The sequence below is a fragment of the Mytilus edulis genome, chromosome 1 (assembly GCF_963676685.1).
Source record: "Mytilus edulis chromosome 1, xbMytEdul2.2, whole genome shotgun sequence".
Taxonomy (NCBI): Eukaryota; Metazoa; Mollusca; class Bivalvia; order Mytilida; family Mytilidae; genus Mytilus; species Mytilus edulis.
In genome coordinates this window covers 20,679,867-20,697,896 of record NC_092344.1, presented here as the reverse complement: position 1 = coordinate 20,697,896, position 18,030 = coordinate 20,679,867, and the positions used below count along the sequence as shown (strand labels likewise).

At 33.4% G+C, this 18,030-nt stretch overlaps 1 protein-coding gene across 8 annotated transcripts in view; it reads left to right on the top strand.

Annotated features, from left to right (window-relative positions):
- Positions 1 to 18,030, top strand: part of LOC139527229 (jouberin-like) — a 69,052-nt gene that overhangs the window by 21,407 nt on the left and 29,615 nt on the right. For 3 of the 8 annotated variants that reach the window (XM_071322589.1, XM_071322573.1, XM_071322557.1), the window contains exons 16-27: positions 356 to 490; positions 1,123 to 1,177; positions 1,879 to 1,994; positions 2,453 to 2,618; positions 3,788 to 3,929; positions 4,905 to 4,919; positions 5,626 to 5,649; positions 7,359 to 7,411; positions 8,100 to 8,194; positions 8,803 to 8,936; positions 10,106 to 10,246; positions 11,748 to 11,829. In XM_071322589.1, the coding sequence (XP_071178690.1) occupies positions 356 to 490; positions 1,123 to 1,177; positions 1,879 to 1,994; positions 2,453 to 2,618; positions 3,788 to 3,929; positions 4,905 to 4,919; positions 5,626 to 5,649; positions 7,359 to 7,411; positions 8,100 to 8,194; positions 8,803 to 8,936; positions 10,106 to 10,246; positions 11,748 to 11,829 (1,158 nt within the window). The remainder of the gene's footprint in view (positions 1 to 355; positions 491 to 1,122; positions 1,178 to 1,878; positions 1,995 to 2,452; positions 2,619 to 3,787; positions 3,930 to 4,904; positions 4,920 to 5,625; positions 5,650 to 7,358; positions 7,412 to 8,099; positions 8,195 to 8,802; positions 8,937 to 10,105; positions 10,247 to 11,747; positions 11,830 to 18,030) is intronic. The other 5 variants (XM_071322614.1, XM_071322606.1, XM_071322597.1 and 2 more) reach the window with 3 other exon arrangements.

Sequence of the window (18,030 nt, the reverse complement as noted above, 5' to 3'; positions counted from 1 at the left end):
TTAAAATTTAGATTCTATTGTGCCAACTGATAAGTGCAAGATAGAAAATAATAAAAAGATTTGATGCTAGAAAACTCATAAAGATTATTTAATAAGAAAGAAAGAAAAATATTGAGCTTAAAGATCACATATGCTTTAACCTTTAGGAGGTTGAACCTAGTTTATACAAAAATTTCTCAATTTATGCAGTGTAGATTTATACAACTGTTGTCAATGTAAATAAAACTTTGACTGCATAAGGACAATAACTGAATTTAAACCATTTGAATTTCTTATAAATACAAATGTATCTTTTTGATGATGTTATATATAAAACTATACAACTATTTTCATGGCTGATGTTATATGATTACAGGGATAGTACGAGACACACTTTATCATCATGGACAAGACTTGTAGGTCAGACCTGTAGGATTCCTAATCATTTAGAAAACATGATACCTGGAGGAAGAAGAGGTTGCTATGTTCTAAAATTCTCTCACGATGGCAGGTTAGAATGATGACAATCACATGTTATTAAGGTTTTATGGCCCAGCCATAGTGGAGGGGACATAAGTTTTACCCTTAACCGTCTGTACATCCCAAGTGCTACCAAATGTTATGAAACTTATACTCAATGCCTATAACCACAAAACACAGATCCGCTATAAATTTATCGGTATCACTTTTACTGTAGAGTAATTCCCCTTTCAAAATGAAAAAAATGCTCATTAATTTTTCGTTTCCCTTCTCTAGCTTAAGTTTGCACCAACTAAAACAGTTGAACCAAATGTTATGAGACTTATACACAGAGATTATTACATAAAAACTACGTTCAAATAAAAAATTTAACAAACTTCTGTAAAAGTAAATTTTGAGGTTTATGCACAATAAAATCAACAGAAAGTAAATTTCTTTTGTCATTATGGCCAAGAAAAAAAATTACAATTGTTATCCATTTGTTTGATGAATTGGAGCTTTTGATTTTGCCATTAGATTAGAGACTTTCTGTTTTGAATTTTCCTTGGAGTTCAGTATTTTTTGTGATTTTACTTTTTACAAGAAAGGCTTGAAAAATCTTGTTGTGTATGGCTTATTATAATAACATGAATGTTCTACCAAACTTATTAATGTATATTCCAGGAGTTTAGCCTGTGGATGCCATGATAGAGATAGTTACCCAATTCTAGTCTATGAAGTAAGTGTGTCTTTCAAAATCGTGATATGTGCATTGAATAGTTTTTGTCTCACCTTGACAGAGTCAAAAAGCGAGACATAGGTATGCTGTTTCAGGCAGCGGCGTCAACAATGATTAGAAGAAAAACACAGCTAAATCGTACATTTCAAAATCAGTCTCATGATGTCTGGGTTTGTGCTCACAATCTACACCAGCATTCATTGAATTGATGTCCTGAAAGTGTGGTATTTTCTAATAAATTAAAAGTTACAATGTTTTAAAATTTGGGAAAATAATCTTGTAAAAAAGGAGTGTTTATTACATACATTGCTATGAATGTAAATACTGTGGATTCATTATTATTCGTTGGATACCAATTTTCGTGGATTTCTAGTAACCCTTGAAGCACAAATTCTAATGTACCACCAATTACAAACTTTCTACAAGATGTATGCAAACTTTTGCAAAACTACAAAATCAAGTATCCAAAAAATTGGTACCCACGAAAATTAATTAATACATAATAGACAAAAATTAGTATCCACGGAAATAAATGAATACATAATAGACAAAAATTGGTACCCACGGAAATAAATGAAACAAAATGGACAAAAATTGAGTTATTTAGTTTTTAGATATGAAAAATAAAACATATTGAGTTCTCGTGTCATTTAATTTCATATATAAAAAAACTTAATATTAAAACTATCTTTCTTATTCAGGTGCCATCTTTTGAACTAAAAGGAAAATTAAAAGGTCATTTTGGTATTGTTTATGATTTGTCATGGTCAAAAAGAGATACACATTTGAGTTCAGCATCATCTGATGGCACTGTAAGGTGAGTATTTATAATTCTTAATACCTGAAAGTTTCTAAATTAGTGAAATCGAATATTATTTATTTTAATTTACACAATGAGGTTTTCATGTTGTTTCTTCTGTCTGTCATTGCTTCATTGTAATAAAACTCAAAATATGTTGATAGGTTTGTGCATCGTTAAGTTTTATAAACAATTCCTTATGTAGAATGTAGGTACATATCTTATATGTAATTTTCTTTAGAAATGACTTTTTATAGTTACTGGGAAAAAGACTAACAGTACAAATTGATAGTACAAAAGAAGAATCTAGATTTCAAATAATACATAAAAAAGAAGGCATTTTTGCCAATAGCATTTTAATGTAACTCAATTTTTGACATATCTATCTAAACTTAAGTCACATTATTCTGTTATAATACTACATGTTTATTGCTTAGAATATCATTTCAAACATATTTTTCTCTTGATATTTTTAGAGTATGGAATTTAGAAGACTTTGATAAAGCTGAGAATATTTTACCTCATCCAGCCTATGTATATACCTCTCAGTTCCATCCCCGTATTGACACCATTGTTGTGACAGGATGTTACGATCAAGTTATACGTGTGTGGGACATACAGGGAGAGGATGTCCATGGAAATGTAAGTAGTCTTAGAGGGTTTGTTATTATCTGGTAGTATATATCTAATACACCTACACACAAAACACATACAGACAAATCAGTTGTATATTGAAAAAAGTGACAAGTTGAGATCATAAATTGTGTTGGACACTCTTAGGTTGGATCTCCATTGAACAGTCTGCAGGTACATACCATTCCAATCTAATTATTATAGTTCTCACTTATTGTTTCTGTCAACTGATACTTTACATGTGTGTGGAGACGTTACACCTGACTGTGTTTCAAACATATATTTATATCAAACCAATGACAATGTTTACATTGAAAATATACAAGATTTGATAAAAAAAAATCTTAATAGCAAAAATCATAAAGTTTTGTTATAAATGTTGTTTTTCAAAAAAGCATATATGTTGTGATTGCAGTAAAATAAAGACTTTATAAACATAAGAGTTATAACTAAGGTTATATATACAAATATTATAACTTTTTTAGTTAAATTCTATAAGCAAAAACCTTTAATTTAACACATTAAGGAAAATAAAATGAAGTGGTGCAGCACAAAATCAATGTATTTGGTATGTAATCAATAAAGACAAAAATGCAGTACATGTACTAGAAATCTGCCGAATAAATGTAAAGCATCCATACTTCATATTTACAATTTAAAAATTTTCTATCCTGAACTTTGAAAACAGATTTGTTCGTTTAATTGGATGTTTGTAAGTACAATTTATTTTCCAAGAATGACCTTAATTCACAGACTTAGTTCTGATGCATGAACATTTATTTCAAATCTCTCTGATTCTGTCTTTTAAAGTGTCTTTCTTTCGTCTGCTGAATTCTTCATAAAAAAGTTCACTAAATCTTAGCACAGTCTTCGGTTTTGATTCAGTGATATGCCTTTGTCGGTAGATTTTCTGTTCTAAAAATAGAGAATTTGGAATTGTTGTATACATCACAAGATAATATTTCATTAGGCACAAGAAGACAAAAAATTGTGAAATAAAAGGACAGAATTTTGATCTTTTATATTAATAAACAAGTTGGATGATCTTTATAGATTTTCCATTTCCTGAAATATTTGTCTCATCAGCATTTCTCAAATTGATTTAAATTAAATTATGTATGAATTATTATTAATATTTCAAGACTTTAAATGTTTTCTTTTTCTTTTTATTAATTTAGCTAAAGCAAGAAATAGAGAGTCACAAAGGCTATGTGAATTCTGTATGTTTTGATAGTGATGGACAAAAAATGTACTCTGCAGACAGTATTGGAAGCATTAGTATCTGGAATGTGTTTGTAACGGAACAGCCCCACCATAGAGGTAACTTAAGGGAAATCATCCCATTATATCATACAATAAACTTTAATGTTTAGTATTGCAGCCTAACAACTTTGCTTTATTAATGCTTGATTATATTTATCCTAGAGAAAGTAGAAAAGGCAAAATATATGCAAGCTGTTTCTGGTATCATCAAAAATGTATTAGTTTGTGATTAAGTCAGTTAAAAGATTAGGTCATCTTATGGGAAACCAATAGTGGTAGGCCAATGAAACTTGGTATGCAGTTTTATAAGCATTGGTACATCTTTTGTCTATGAAGATTATTTGGCTCCACCCCTTCGGTCATGATCTATTGACTTTGAAACTTTTGCATGGTTTGCATGTTAAAGTTTGTGTTCAGATCAGTTCAAAGGAAACCATATATGAAGAGTCAATGGTATTTGATATGAAGATGTAACAGCATTGGCATTTCTCATTTCCAAGAAGTTTTTTGGGCCATGCATCTTTTGTAATTGACTTTGATATTTTTGCATATTTGTCATGTTCAATTATTGCCATTTTGATTTTTAACAATTGCAATTTACTATCAAAACTATATAAAGGTGAAATTTGTCTCTGTGCCAACAGTTTATATACAAGGTAGTAGTTATTAGTGTGAACTGAAACTATAAGTGTAATACTGTTAATTTCTGTATTTTATCCCTTATCAAACACAGTAGTAAGTTATTATTCCCTGTTCCTTAATCTAATTTACTGTGTGTAATTATATTGGTCAAACCCCAAAAAGTGTCCTAGGAAATGTAATGGAAATGGACCTGAAACCAATAAGGACAGACATGTAAAAACATACATGGAACCCAGGAATGGCTCTTTAATAATATAGTAACCACCCATAGAAGTATTTGAATTGTTAGCTTCCTATATTGGTATAACTTGTGATCAGTTTAATTTTAGATTTTGTTTTGTTTTTCAACTACCATATAATGTCCTGTGTATCTAACTTATAATTTTACAGACACAAATAAAAGTGGTATGTATTTTTGAGTGTGGAATACAGATTAACAGTAGTGTCTTACAACTCTATATTAATATATAAAAGTGTCATGAGTGATGGTTTCTAACTTAGCATATTTTTTCTCCCTTAACATCAATGAAAACCTTGTGACTGACTTGGTTTTGAACATTATTATTGTACTCTACATTCTCCTCCAGCCCTTTTATATATATATCTTTATTCTCAATCAATCATCATTATGACAAGGTAAAGAAAGGGTTTGTGTTTTTTCTATTTTTAATAAATTTTTTTGCTCTCTGATATTATTTGTAAAACATGTGCATTAAAATCATGTAATTTTTGTGCAATATTCAATTAATATACAGAACTCAGAATAATTTTCTGAACGTTGCTCAATATTTCTGATAATTTTTGCACAGCCCTTAGATGTATATACTGTTTTCTATTTGCTGCACATGGTTTTGACAAAATTGATAGGGTCAAAGAAATTTAAATCAATGATTGAAAATGATTCAAAATTCTAAGTAAAACTTCGATAATATTGATACATTTGTCATTGGTTTTATGATTGCTCAAAATATGTTTTACTCCAACCAACAAGTTTTTTGACATGCTACAAAATCGAACTGGAGTTGTAAAATTAATTTGTGATATAAATGTTTTTAAAGTACCTCAGTATTCAAATGAAATACTAATTCCTTGAATTTATGCATATAAAAAGTCAACACAACTTCTAGGAAAACGGGTATGTATAAAAACAATGTTAATTGTCATCAGAGATTAAGTTAGATTGTATTAAACAACTCCTTCACTATAAACTAACTATAAACTAACTCATTAACTTACACTTTATGTCTGTTTTGTTCACACATTATTTACAATAAAATGAAATTTTATGCAACTGTCATAGAAGTAAGATGTTTAGCTAGCTTTAGAATCAGGTTTAATCCACCATTTTCTACTCAAGAAAATGCCTGTACCAAGTCAAGAATATGATAGTTGTTATCCATTCGTTTGATGTGTTTGAGCTTTTGATTTTGCTATTTGATTTAGGGATTTTCAATTTTGAATTTTCCTCTGAGTGCTGTATTTTTGTGATTTTACGTTACACAATACAAATAGTTTATACACAACTCAATCAGGGTAATGGTATAAATACACATATCAAATGACCAGCAAAGTTTTAATTGTTTTAAAATTGCCTTTAAAGATGGCTTTTCAATATTAACATTCTATGTGCATTCAAATTTTCAGTTAAAGTGTCATTAAAGACAAAACAAAACATTTGACATAGCTAGTTACGCTTTTCTTTGTTTTTGAATGAAGCTTTTATGTCATTTTAAAACAAAAATCCTATTTTGGCGTGCATAATCCAGGGCTTTTTATTTCAAAAATAAAAATGCCCCGCATATTACCCAAAGAGATAAAGGAAACACTTGATCTTGATAGGTTCATTATATTCTGACATGTTAGTTCTTAAAATTGTAGACTAAAAGGGTTCTCTCACTTCTTTTTGTTTCTATTCAAATAATTTAATGATTTACCTAATCCGTATTTATATACAAATTTAATTAAAATTCTAATATTTACAGGTACCGGTAACTATCAGAAAAGGTTGCTTCATTATGCCTTCATTACAAATTTCTTCTTTCTTTTGATTGCATAGGGACAAAAAGTCCTTGGCTTGGTTATTCTTTCAGATTCAGTGTTTCATACTGCTGCATGTAATTAGATTGAGCTGAAGGTCCTTCAAACATTTTAAAATGTGATGAATAAATTAAGAAATATTTTAATTACGGACAGTCTTACTTTCAAACTTTTTTTTTGTTATACCTATTAAGTAATGAGGGGTTGTCTAGAATTGATTTACAAATATTTTCAACTTTTACTTGATGATGTAAAGCAGTTTTTTCTACAGCAAAAAATCAAACATGATTTGATCTTAGTGGAGTTTTATTGTATGTTTTCAACAAGTGCTTAAACGTTTTTTTTCTTGAACTCCTGTGGTAAGAAAAAGGTTAATGATTTTAACAAATATGTAATGAACTTCATGTAGTAATTAAATGGCCAAAAAGACCACAATAAACTAGAAATCGTATGATTTATTTGCAGAATTTTTTAACACTTAGTTGAAAAATAAATGTCAAATATTAATCACATATTTATATTTTGGTTATTTGTTCCTTTCAATCTTTTAGCCATTAGATTTTTTTTTAAATTTATATAATGTTCTCTGACATTAATAACTTATGCCTATTGGAAAACTGACATGTCAAGGACACTACAGTTTTAAAATAAAGGTGGGACAAGCAAAGTTGTTAAAGTTTTAGTTTTTAAATGAAAGTGGAACAAACATGTTGAAAAGGAAGATGCAAAAATGGTTAATGAAGCATATGATTCTGAAAGTAATAATTTTACATTTCACTTCAATAACATCAATGATTATTTTTACAGGTTTCATGAGAGACTGGACATTGTTCCATACAATATCAGATCCAGAATTAAAGGTTAGTAGATGTATATAGAGTAAGAGAAACCTTTAAAAAATATACAAAATCGAATAAAGAACTTATACCAAATGTAATTGTCATCATTTCTTAAAATATTTAATCTTATGAGAGCCCTTGATATTGATTGATTGTTGGTGCATATTAAGCACTCTCTGCAATTTCATGGCTGCCAGTTTTTATTGAAGGAGAAAGCCTTAGTATTGAGAGAAACACCACCTGCAGTATGAAAACTGGCAATCCAGTAGGCCATATTAAAACAGTCATCTTATGTTTATTTATAGATTCTACCACTGCTTCAAGTATTAAACAATATTCATCCACTCGACACAGTTAAATTTTCAAATTTTAAACGCTAGGCTCTCTTGATTTTAAGAAATAAACAGACAATCTTTATCCGTGTTTTTGAATGGTCTGCGAAAAGATCTGTTGTTTCTATGTGACATTATCAGGTGTGGTCGTCTTTTTTTCATGAGGTCACAATAGGAAATTCAGAGGAAACCCAAAAGAAAAGGATATCATAATCAAATTTTGTCGAATGAAGAACTGAGATCAAACAAACCACATATTGATAAAATAGAAATAATAAGCAGGTCCAGAAAAGGATAAATTTGATAATAATTAGAGAAATTCATTTATATGATATTGTATTGATTCATATTTTTAAAGCAAGTTGACTGTGTTGTAGGACACCCCCATTAATCATTTAAAACTTCATCACAGTGGACGTAGACTTTTGGTGCATAGCAGAGATAACATAATACGCATGGTAGATCTTAGAGTGTAAGTTTTATTATACTGAATATTGTTTTAAACACAAGATATATAGGTAATAAGTTTTTCTTTAAAAAGTGGTTATGTAAGAATGCTTATTCGGATAAATATTTTTTACAATAAATCATACATATGATGTGAGCCAAGGATCTGTCCTGAAGACCGTACCTTGACCTATAATGGTTTACTTTTATAGATTGTGACTTGGATGGATAGTTGTCTCATTGGCACTCATACCACCACTTTCTATATCTATATCTCTTCATGGTCAATAATTTAATTGTTTTGCAAGTGTTCTAAAATAATTTGATAGTAGGTGAGTCATTTTTAATGTAATTTTAACCCAAACTGGAGCCTCTTTGAACTTTGAAATACCTAGGGACAGTAAGGTACCCTAAATTAAAAGAATAACAGGCAAAACCAGACAGAAAGAAAAATATATAAGATTTGAGCACTTTGTATATTCTGACATTACAGAAACTATAACAAATTTTGTTGAGGCTGTTAATAAGAAATACTTTAGCAAACAAATAAAAAGGATTTAAGAAATATTACAATTAGTTTATGTGCATTTGAAATTTTATCTATCACATTAACGCTTTTTCCTTTTTCCACAGTCAAAGAGTGATGCAAAAGTATATAGGTCATTTGAACTTCCGTGAACAGATTAGAAGTACAATTACCCCTTGTGGATCATTTGTGTTTTCTGGGAGTGAGGATAATTTGGTTTATGCTTGGCATACAGAAACAGGTATAGTAAAGTAATCTTGAGTCTTTATGAGCAGGGTTGGCAAAAACCCGGGTTTTATGAGTATTGCCCAGCCCAGTGGGAAATACTGGGAAAACCCGGGTTTTACTGGGTTTTAGTGGGTAATACTGGGCAATACTGGGTAATATAAAATATTTGTCTGAATTTTAAAGAGGATTCAGTGATAAACACAAATGCAATACATTTAATAAGATATTTTTACCCTATTTTGTTTGTTTAGCATTTGTCTAGATTGGAAAACTGTAAATAGAAAGCAAATTAATCATTTTTTTTCTCAAATGAATAGAGCTCCTATTAAGAATTAACAATTACATGTATTAAAGAAACATCACATTTAAATAATGTATATGTCCTGTCACTAATTAATAATTATTCAGATTAGAACACAAATTTGTTTATGTAACAATAATCAGTCCTTTCAATTTTATAAGTGTTAATGGCATGACCCTGTAGGGTGTTTATTTAGCAATATGAATGTATGACAATTAAAATTAACAATTCACTTAAACACTGCAATAAAATGCATTTTTCAAAGTATGGATTATTGAAACAATACTTGGTAATTAAAAGGTATCTTTAAATGCGCAAATCTTCTGACTACATATAAAATTACTAGAGAAGAGAATGAAATTGAATTTTCTAGAAATGACTTTCAATGGTTATCTGTATAAAAAGAATACATTTAGCTGTTATACTATGAAACTATAACAAGTCTTTACTATTTTGTGTTAAAATAAGCTTAAAAAATCATATTGCCCAGTAATGCCCACTATACCCATTTCTGGGAGTATTGCCCAGCCCGGGAAAACCCGGGTTTTCCCGCCCGGGAATTCCCGGGTGGGTAATACTTTGCCAACCCTGTTTATGAGTGAAAATCCCAATATTAATGTTTGGTTTATAAAAAGCTTAGAAAACTTTAAAAAGCAGATTTATTTTACCAGTATGTTAATTTGTTTCTTATTAGTTGAATTTAAAATTTTGTCGATTGAAATGCTTACTGAATGTTGAAAATTTCAGAAAAATATACGTAAGTGAAGTATTTTAGGATGAAGTTGTTGCTTTTCACAGTAATACAGCATAGAGTTGTATTTTTCATTCAAAAATATTTGACTACCATTAAATTTAATAAATTCTTTGTTATCTAATTACAGGTGACCAAGTGGTGATGTACACCGACCTGAATTACAGAAACCCTGTGACAGATGTAGATTACCATCCTCGAGATCACATGATTGCCATGTGCTCAGTAGGAGAAAACCAACCTATCATTATTTATAACTATGATCCACACAGTAAGTAGTCATTTTAAAAGAGGTTACTTTACAATAGGAGTTACGTCCCCTGGCTTTAGATTATTATTATGGAAATAATCTGCAAGTAGGATGAATCAAATAAAATGTCAGAGCTGCTTCCTATTGTGTACTGTTCAAAAGTAATGCAGTAGTGAAAGGCATGTGTTTCAGGAACTTTCATAATTTTTTTTTCTTAATTTTCTTTTTATGCAAAATGCTGAATTTCAAGGTTATTTTTTGGATTTAATTTTACAGTAGGCTTTATATAAAAAAAAAAAAGCAGATGTGGTATGATTGCTAATGTGACAACTCTCCACAAGAGAACAAAATGACACAGAAATTATCAACTTTAGGTCACCGTACGGCCTTCAACAATGAGCAATGACCATACTGCATAGTCAGCTATAAAAGGCCCAGAAATGACAATATAAAACAAATGAAACGAGAAAACTAACTGCCTTTTTTATGTACAAAAAATGAAAGAAAAATATGTAACAAATGGACAACCAGTGAATTACAGGCTCCTGACTTAGGATAGGCACATACATACATAATGTGGCGGGGTTAAACATGTTAGCAGGATCCCAACCCTCCCCTTACCTGGGACAGTGGTGTAAAAGTACAACATAACTTACTTACTTAGTCCTTGCTATGCCTTATGGCACATAGGGCAAAGACAAGTTTCCTCCACTCTTCTACAACATAAGAAGGAACTATAAAAAAATAGTTGAAAAAGGCTTAACTCATCAGATGGACAAAAATACAAGTGGACGTGGCCTGGTACTTGTACATCCTAACAACAAAAAGACACTAGGTACAGATCTGAGAGTTCTCGCAGTTAACTGACAGCTAGTTCAAAGCCACTAACAACTATTAAAAAAATCATGCATCTGAGACTTAATTATCAATCTGTACACATCCAACATCCAATGGATTTAGTGTAAAGACGTCATAAACAGTCAGAGAAAATGTCATGTATGATTTTTTATTTTTTTTAATATTTTCAATGAAATACTGTTTATTCAGAAATTTAAAAAAAAATCATTTTTATTATAAACCAAATGTTAAGAGACTTTTCTTATCACCACAAAACACAGATCCTATTTGAATTTGTGTTGCAACACATTTGCCATTCTAGAGGTATGTCCCTTTATAAGATTATATGCAAGAGGGGCATCATATGTGTTCATGGACACATTCTCTATTCGTTTTAGTTTATAAGTATTCCAAAGTAACTATTGAGGAAAGTTTTGAATATACTGTGGATTTTAAAGTCTAAGGATTTGTACTAGCTTTATAAAGTATTTTTACTCCATCGAACATATAAATTTGTGATTAACGTATTCCCATGTTATCTAAGAAAATTGGTATCCAACAAACAATAACGAAGCCACAGTACTATTTGTATGTTTCAACATGTATGTACATTGGTATAAGAGTTTAATAAACATCTAACAAATGTATTTGTTGCTGAGCAATAAGATATGTATATAAATTTCAGTTGCGCAGATGGAAGCAGGTTTATCTCCAAGACATATAACACCTGAACCCATTAGAGAACACGAGGAAACTGTTATGCCTGGGTAAATATCTTTATATGTTATATTTCAAAACCCATTGTGTAACAAAATAGAATTAGAAGTAGAGCATAACATCAGCTATGCATTCTTCAGTTTTGTGAAATTATAAGGAAATGGCTAAATATTAAACATTGTATTTGGGGTTTTTGGGATACGATTGCTTTCAAGCAATCTGTAGACTTATACCAGTGGCTCAGAGCATTGCCCTCACGTCAATCGTTTTATTCTAAACATTAAGGAACATCTCAGATTCTTATGATTGTCTTGCTTTAAAAGGTAAAAACAAACAAAGGGATTGAACTTTAACAACTTTCTTATAATGTTCTTTTCATAATCTTCATGTTTGATAATTCCCTTGACTTATATGCGTGTTTTTAACAACACGGAAAATCAGAATTAAGCAGTATTTATATTTAGTTTTTCTTATATTTTACCGTTATGAAACTGATATTTGAGATTGTACTTCCATAAAGAAATAGAGAACCATCTAGGTCATTTTATAGCTATAAATACGTTACCATCATAAATTCTGAGTGTAACCCCAATTGCGTCATAGGTCAGATGGAAAATCCCTACTAAAAATAAACGTACTCTCACTGGTCCGGACATATACCCCTGTTTGCCCATATTCTTCCATTCAATTTCCATCTGCGACATCGGTCACACGTGCACATCAAGTTTTACAGATTCAACAGAGAAGTGTTTAGTTTGTTTTGAATAGCTTAATTGCTTTTCATATATATATATTGTGTATTTTATTGGAAATATATTCCCTTGTTTGTTTAAATTTCTAAACAAATTATTTGTGTTTTTTTTACTAAAGTAAAATTTATTATGGACTTTAATTTGAATAGTCCGTATGTAAGTATTCCTGGTTCGGACTATCTCTTAGATGGGTCACTACCTTTAAGTCCCCCCCAAACTACCAGTACATTGACCGGAGTTTCGACAACGGTGTCTGGTAATGCTACCTATCCGACCCTTTCACAAGGTTCGGCCATGCATTTTGGGGGGGTACCTACGTCAACTTCGGTGACTCATACTTTATCTAGGCCTGTTAATTCAGCGGGTACTATTAGTTCTGTCCCAGGTACAGCTATGGGCTTGAACTTGCCAGGTTCTAGACCCCCATTATCCTATTGTGGGTATATGCTTCCCAACACGGGCACACAACCTTTACCCTCATGGTCTCAGCCACCTTGGCCACAGTCTTACCCTTATGGTGGGTTTATGCCAAACCAACCTGGTTTTTGGCCTTATAGGGACAATTTCTATGGTCCCCCTTCTGGGGTAGCTACTGCACCACCTTTAGCTCCTGCTCTACCCGTAGCAGTATCTTTGACTTCTGCAGTAGCTCCTTCTACCACCGTACCTGACTCTCAAGCTTCTAGTTCTTCTCATGGTACTCAGGTTTCTGATCATGCATCACCTTTGGATGGTTTACAGAAGGTACTTTTGGACTTTGGTGAGTCTTTCAAGGCTGAATTTAGCACTCTATCCAGTCGTATGACTCTACTGGAGAATAGAGTTTCTTCTCATCAACCTTCTCCAGCTAAGTCTGTAGAATGTGATGAGAGGGAGGATGACGAGCTTTCTGTTTCCCCTGGGAGTCATGAAAGGGCTTTCCTCACTGATGAGGATGTTGAAAGTTCTTCTTCTCCCAAGGTATCGAAGACGGCCCCTGAGCCTTCTTCTAAGTCAGCTCAACAACCTCCCACCAAGGAGACTGAGGATCCTCCTTCCTTGAAGGATCTTAGGGATAAGGTGTATACCTTGATGAGGGATGAAGCACATATCCCTTTTGCCTCTCCTTCCAAGCCGAAGAAACCTTCTTCAACTTTTGAAGCTTCCTGTGGTATTTCTCAGGATACTGTGACTTCTCACAATTCTTTTCCTGAATCTGGCCATATGGCTTTTGCTTTACAATTTATTAATGAAGGTATCGCTAATTCTGCTAGTGAAAAGGTTGCTAATAACAATATCTCAGGATTTGGAATGTCATCCTTTTCTGATAAGGTTAAGTACAAGGATTTTGATATCTTTGATTCTTCACTGGGTAGACTTGTTCCCAATTGTGACAAATCTATGTCATCTTTATTGGGAAAAAAGCCAGTAGATGGTCTTCGTCTCACTCAACCTGTTTGGTCAAAGACTGAGAATCTCCTTCGTAGTGCTTCTCAAGTTCTTGGCACAGCCGAACATTTTCTAGCTGCAACCGGACATTTGCTTAACAGCGAAGATTCGGTTGTTCCAGCAGAAGTACGATCCTTCTTACTTCAACTGGATAAAGCTTTAGGTTCATCTCAGTTGCTTTTAATGGGTTCTATTGCTAATTGCACCCTATCTAAAAGAGCAGAGTTTCTTGAAAACATTTCTATCACTGAGCCTTTGAAAGATTCTTTACTGAAATCTCCACTCTCTGACAAGATGTTTGGTTTACCCTTACAGCGGGTTCAAGAGGAACTCAGCAAAAACCCTCCTCCAGTCAAAGTTAGTGTACAAGTTACTAATGGCAAGAGGTCGGTTAATGCTACATCTAGTTCTACTAGTACTTCTGCTGCAGGTGGTCCTCCTTCTTCTGCTAAGAAAAGGAAGAATAACTACGGCAAACCGCAGAACAAACCCAATAACTCAGGAAAAAGCTCAGGTAAGCCTTCTGGTGGTTTTAAGGGTTCCAAGAAACCTGGGTCTAGTACCTAGGTTCTTGCCCCCTCGTACGTTATTGACAGCTTCCCCAGGGGAAAATTTACAACAAGTTCCTCAAAAATCAATACCAGTAGGGGGGAGGTTAAGTTTTTTCCTAAATCAGTGGAAGAAAATTACCTCAGACTGTTATGTGCTGTCAATAATTCGAGGGGGATTAACACTTCAGTTCAAGAACCCACCTCCTCTGTCTGCAGTTCCAATAAGTTTGTCTCATACTCAAGACCCAGTAAAGTGTCAACTTCTATCAGTAGAAGTGGACACAATGTTACAAAAAGCTGCAATAGAGGAGGTGTCGATCTTAACTCTGTCTCCGGGATTTTATTCCCGTCTTTTTCTGGTTCCAAAGAAGACTGGAGGAATGAGGCCGGTCATAGACCTATCTATTCTGAACAAATTTCTTATTGTTCCCCACTTCAAAATGGAAACAAACAGATCCATCAGGGCTTCAATCCTTCCAGGAATGTGGACTACTTCTCTGGATCTTTCAGACGCGTATTTCCACATTCCCATTTCCCAAACTTACAGGAAATACCTTCGCTTCGTTTGGAACAACAAAGTTTTCCAGTTCAAGGCTCTCCCTTTTGGCCTGTCTACAGCCCCTTTGGCTTTTACAAAAACCATGCAGGCAGCTATAGCTCACCTACATTCCCTGTCTATTCAGATTCATTCCTACCTGGACGATTCCCTTCTCAAGGAATTTTGCCCAATCAAATTGAGGGTTCAGACAGATTTGGTCATCAATTGTTTTCTGTCCCTAGGTTTCCTTATCTCTTGGAAAAAGTCAGAGATAATTCCGTCTCAAGACTTTGTTTTCCTGGGAGAACATTTCCTAACCAGTGTAGGCCTAGTTCTCCCACCAGAGGAGAAATTTACAAAACTATGTCAGAAAATACATTTATTCCTGACGGTTCAATCAGTCACAGCACGTCAATTCTTGCAACTTCTGGGTCTATTGAACTCTCTGGCAGATGTAATTCCATTGGGACGACTTCACATTCGTCCGCTTCAGTTTTATCTGCACAAGTTATGGATTGCAGCTTCACAAGAATGGGAAGCATTGATTCCAATCACTCAGCCTTTATTTCCACACCTTCAATGGTGGTTAGTACGGGAAAATGTAATGAGGGGCCTATGTCTGTTCCCTCAAGTTCCCAGTCTAACATTATTCACAGATGCCTCCACCCTCGGTTGGGGAGCATATCTGGAGGGGCTTACAATCTCGGGAGTCTGGAGTCCAGATCTTTTGGAAGAGCATATCAATGTATTGGAAATGAAAGCAGTTCTGTTTGCACTGAATCATTTCCAAATGTCTCTAAAGAATCAGTCTGTCATTCTGGCCACGGACAACACAACAGTTGTAGCTTATCTCAAGAATCAGGGAGGAACTCATTCACCTTCTCTTTATCAGATAGCCAGAGACATTCTCCTTCTGTGTTTTCAACTCCAGGTTCATCTAGTGGTGAGACATATTGCGGGGCACCTCAATATTCTAGCCGACACTCTATCCAGATCCCTTGCTCCAGTAAACACGGAGTGAGAACTACTTCAAGTAGTTTTCAAAGCTGTGACTCTTCATTGGGGGTCACCTCAGATAGATCTGTTTGCGACCAGTCTCAATCACAAACTTCTAACATTTGTGTCTCCGGTTCCGGATCCAAAATCTTTTGCGGTAGACGCAATGAGCCTATCTTGGAAAGGAATGTTCGGGTACGCCTTCCCTCCTTTCAGGTTTCTCTCCCCAGTACTTCAGAAAATAGCAGGGGAAAATTGCAAGATCATAGTTATTGCTCCAGCATGGCCAAAACAGTCTTGGTTTCCAGACCTTCTGCGCCTTTCATGTGCTTGTCCTCTAGTTCTACCTCTGAGACCAGACCTTCTGTCTCAAATCAAGGGCAAGGTTCTTTATCAAAATCCAGAAAAACTCCATCTACACGCCTGGCTTCTCTCAGGGTTAGCCTCAGAAAGAGAGGTTTTTCTGAAGGAGCAACCAAGCATCTCACAAAGTCTGTCAGAGACTCCACTAGCATTGTCTATGATGCAAAATGGTCAATCTTCTCAGATTGGTGTAGTGAGCGGGAAATTGATCCTTTCCAAGTCACTGTACAACAATTAGCAGACTTTCTAGTTTTTCTTTTTGAATCCAAAGGATTATGTCCCTCTACTATTAAGGGATATAGATCAGCTATCTCAAGAACTATTCATATTTCTGGTGGCCCAGATTTTGGAATCAATGAGCATATTTCTCTTTTGGTTCGTAGTTTTAGTCTTGAAAGACCAAGACAAAAAACTTTAGTTCCTAAGTGGGACCTTGGACTAGTTTTATCCTTTTTAAAACTTCCTCCTTTTGAACCAGCAGAAACAATAGATTTAAGGTTTCTTTCCTATAAATGCTGTTTTCTTTTAGCTTTGGCTTCTGGACGGAGAAGGAGTGAAATCCATGCCTTCTCTATTTCTGATGCTTGCCTTCGATTTAACAGGGATAAATCTTCTGTTACTCTTTTAACGGATCCTGCTTTTTTGGCAAAGAATCAGATTCCAGATAAGGGTGCAGAACCAGTTGTGATTCCTGCACTCCCTGGCGATTCTATTTCTGTACTTTTATGTCCAGTAAGAATCCTTTCTATTTATCTGGAAAGAACGTGTAGTTTACGTTCTGTTTCTAACTCAAGACTCTTTATTCCTATTAAAAAAGGAATCTCATATCTTTCTGTTAAAACTATTTCTACTTGGATATGCAAATGCATATCTTTAGCTTATGGTTCTTCTAAGGCAGAACTTTTAAATAGTTTTAATGTTAAAGCCCATGATGTTAGGGGTATCTCTACATCCTGGGCTCTGTTTAACAGTGCATCTTTAGAAGAGGTACTGTCTGCAGGTTTCTGGAGAAATGAGAACTCTTTTATATCTCACTACCTCCAATCTATGGCTACTTTTGCCGAGAGTTTATACTCTCTTGGACCTATAGTTTCAGCACAAAGATTGAACTTTCCTCCTGTTTCTTCTGTTACAGGGGATTCAGCTTTACGTTAGATTCTGTTACTCAGAATTTATGATGGTAACGTATTTATAGCTATAAAATATTCAAATTTTAAAGTAAATTTGGATTTTATTAGATAAATACTTACCATCATAAATTATAGGTCCCACCCACCTCCCCTTCATCCCCTTTCCTTATGTTTCTGTCTTGAGGAAATTGAATGGAAGAATATGGGCAAACAGGGGTATATGTCCGGACCAGTGAGAGTACGTTTATTTTTAGTAGGGATTTTCCATCTGACCTATGACGCAATTGGGGTTACACTCAGAATTTATGATGGTAAGTATTTATCTAATAAAATCCAAATTTACTTTAAAATTTGAATATTTAATAAACATTTAATATACGTTCTTGCTCCAGGGTTTGTTTTGGAAATTATGCACATGCATATAGTTTTCTTGACTTCAAGGGTATTTCGATTGAATGGTTGCTCTGGATTTCCCACTCAATTAATAAATTTT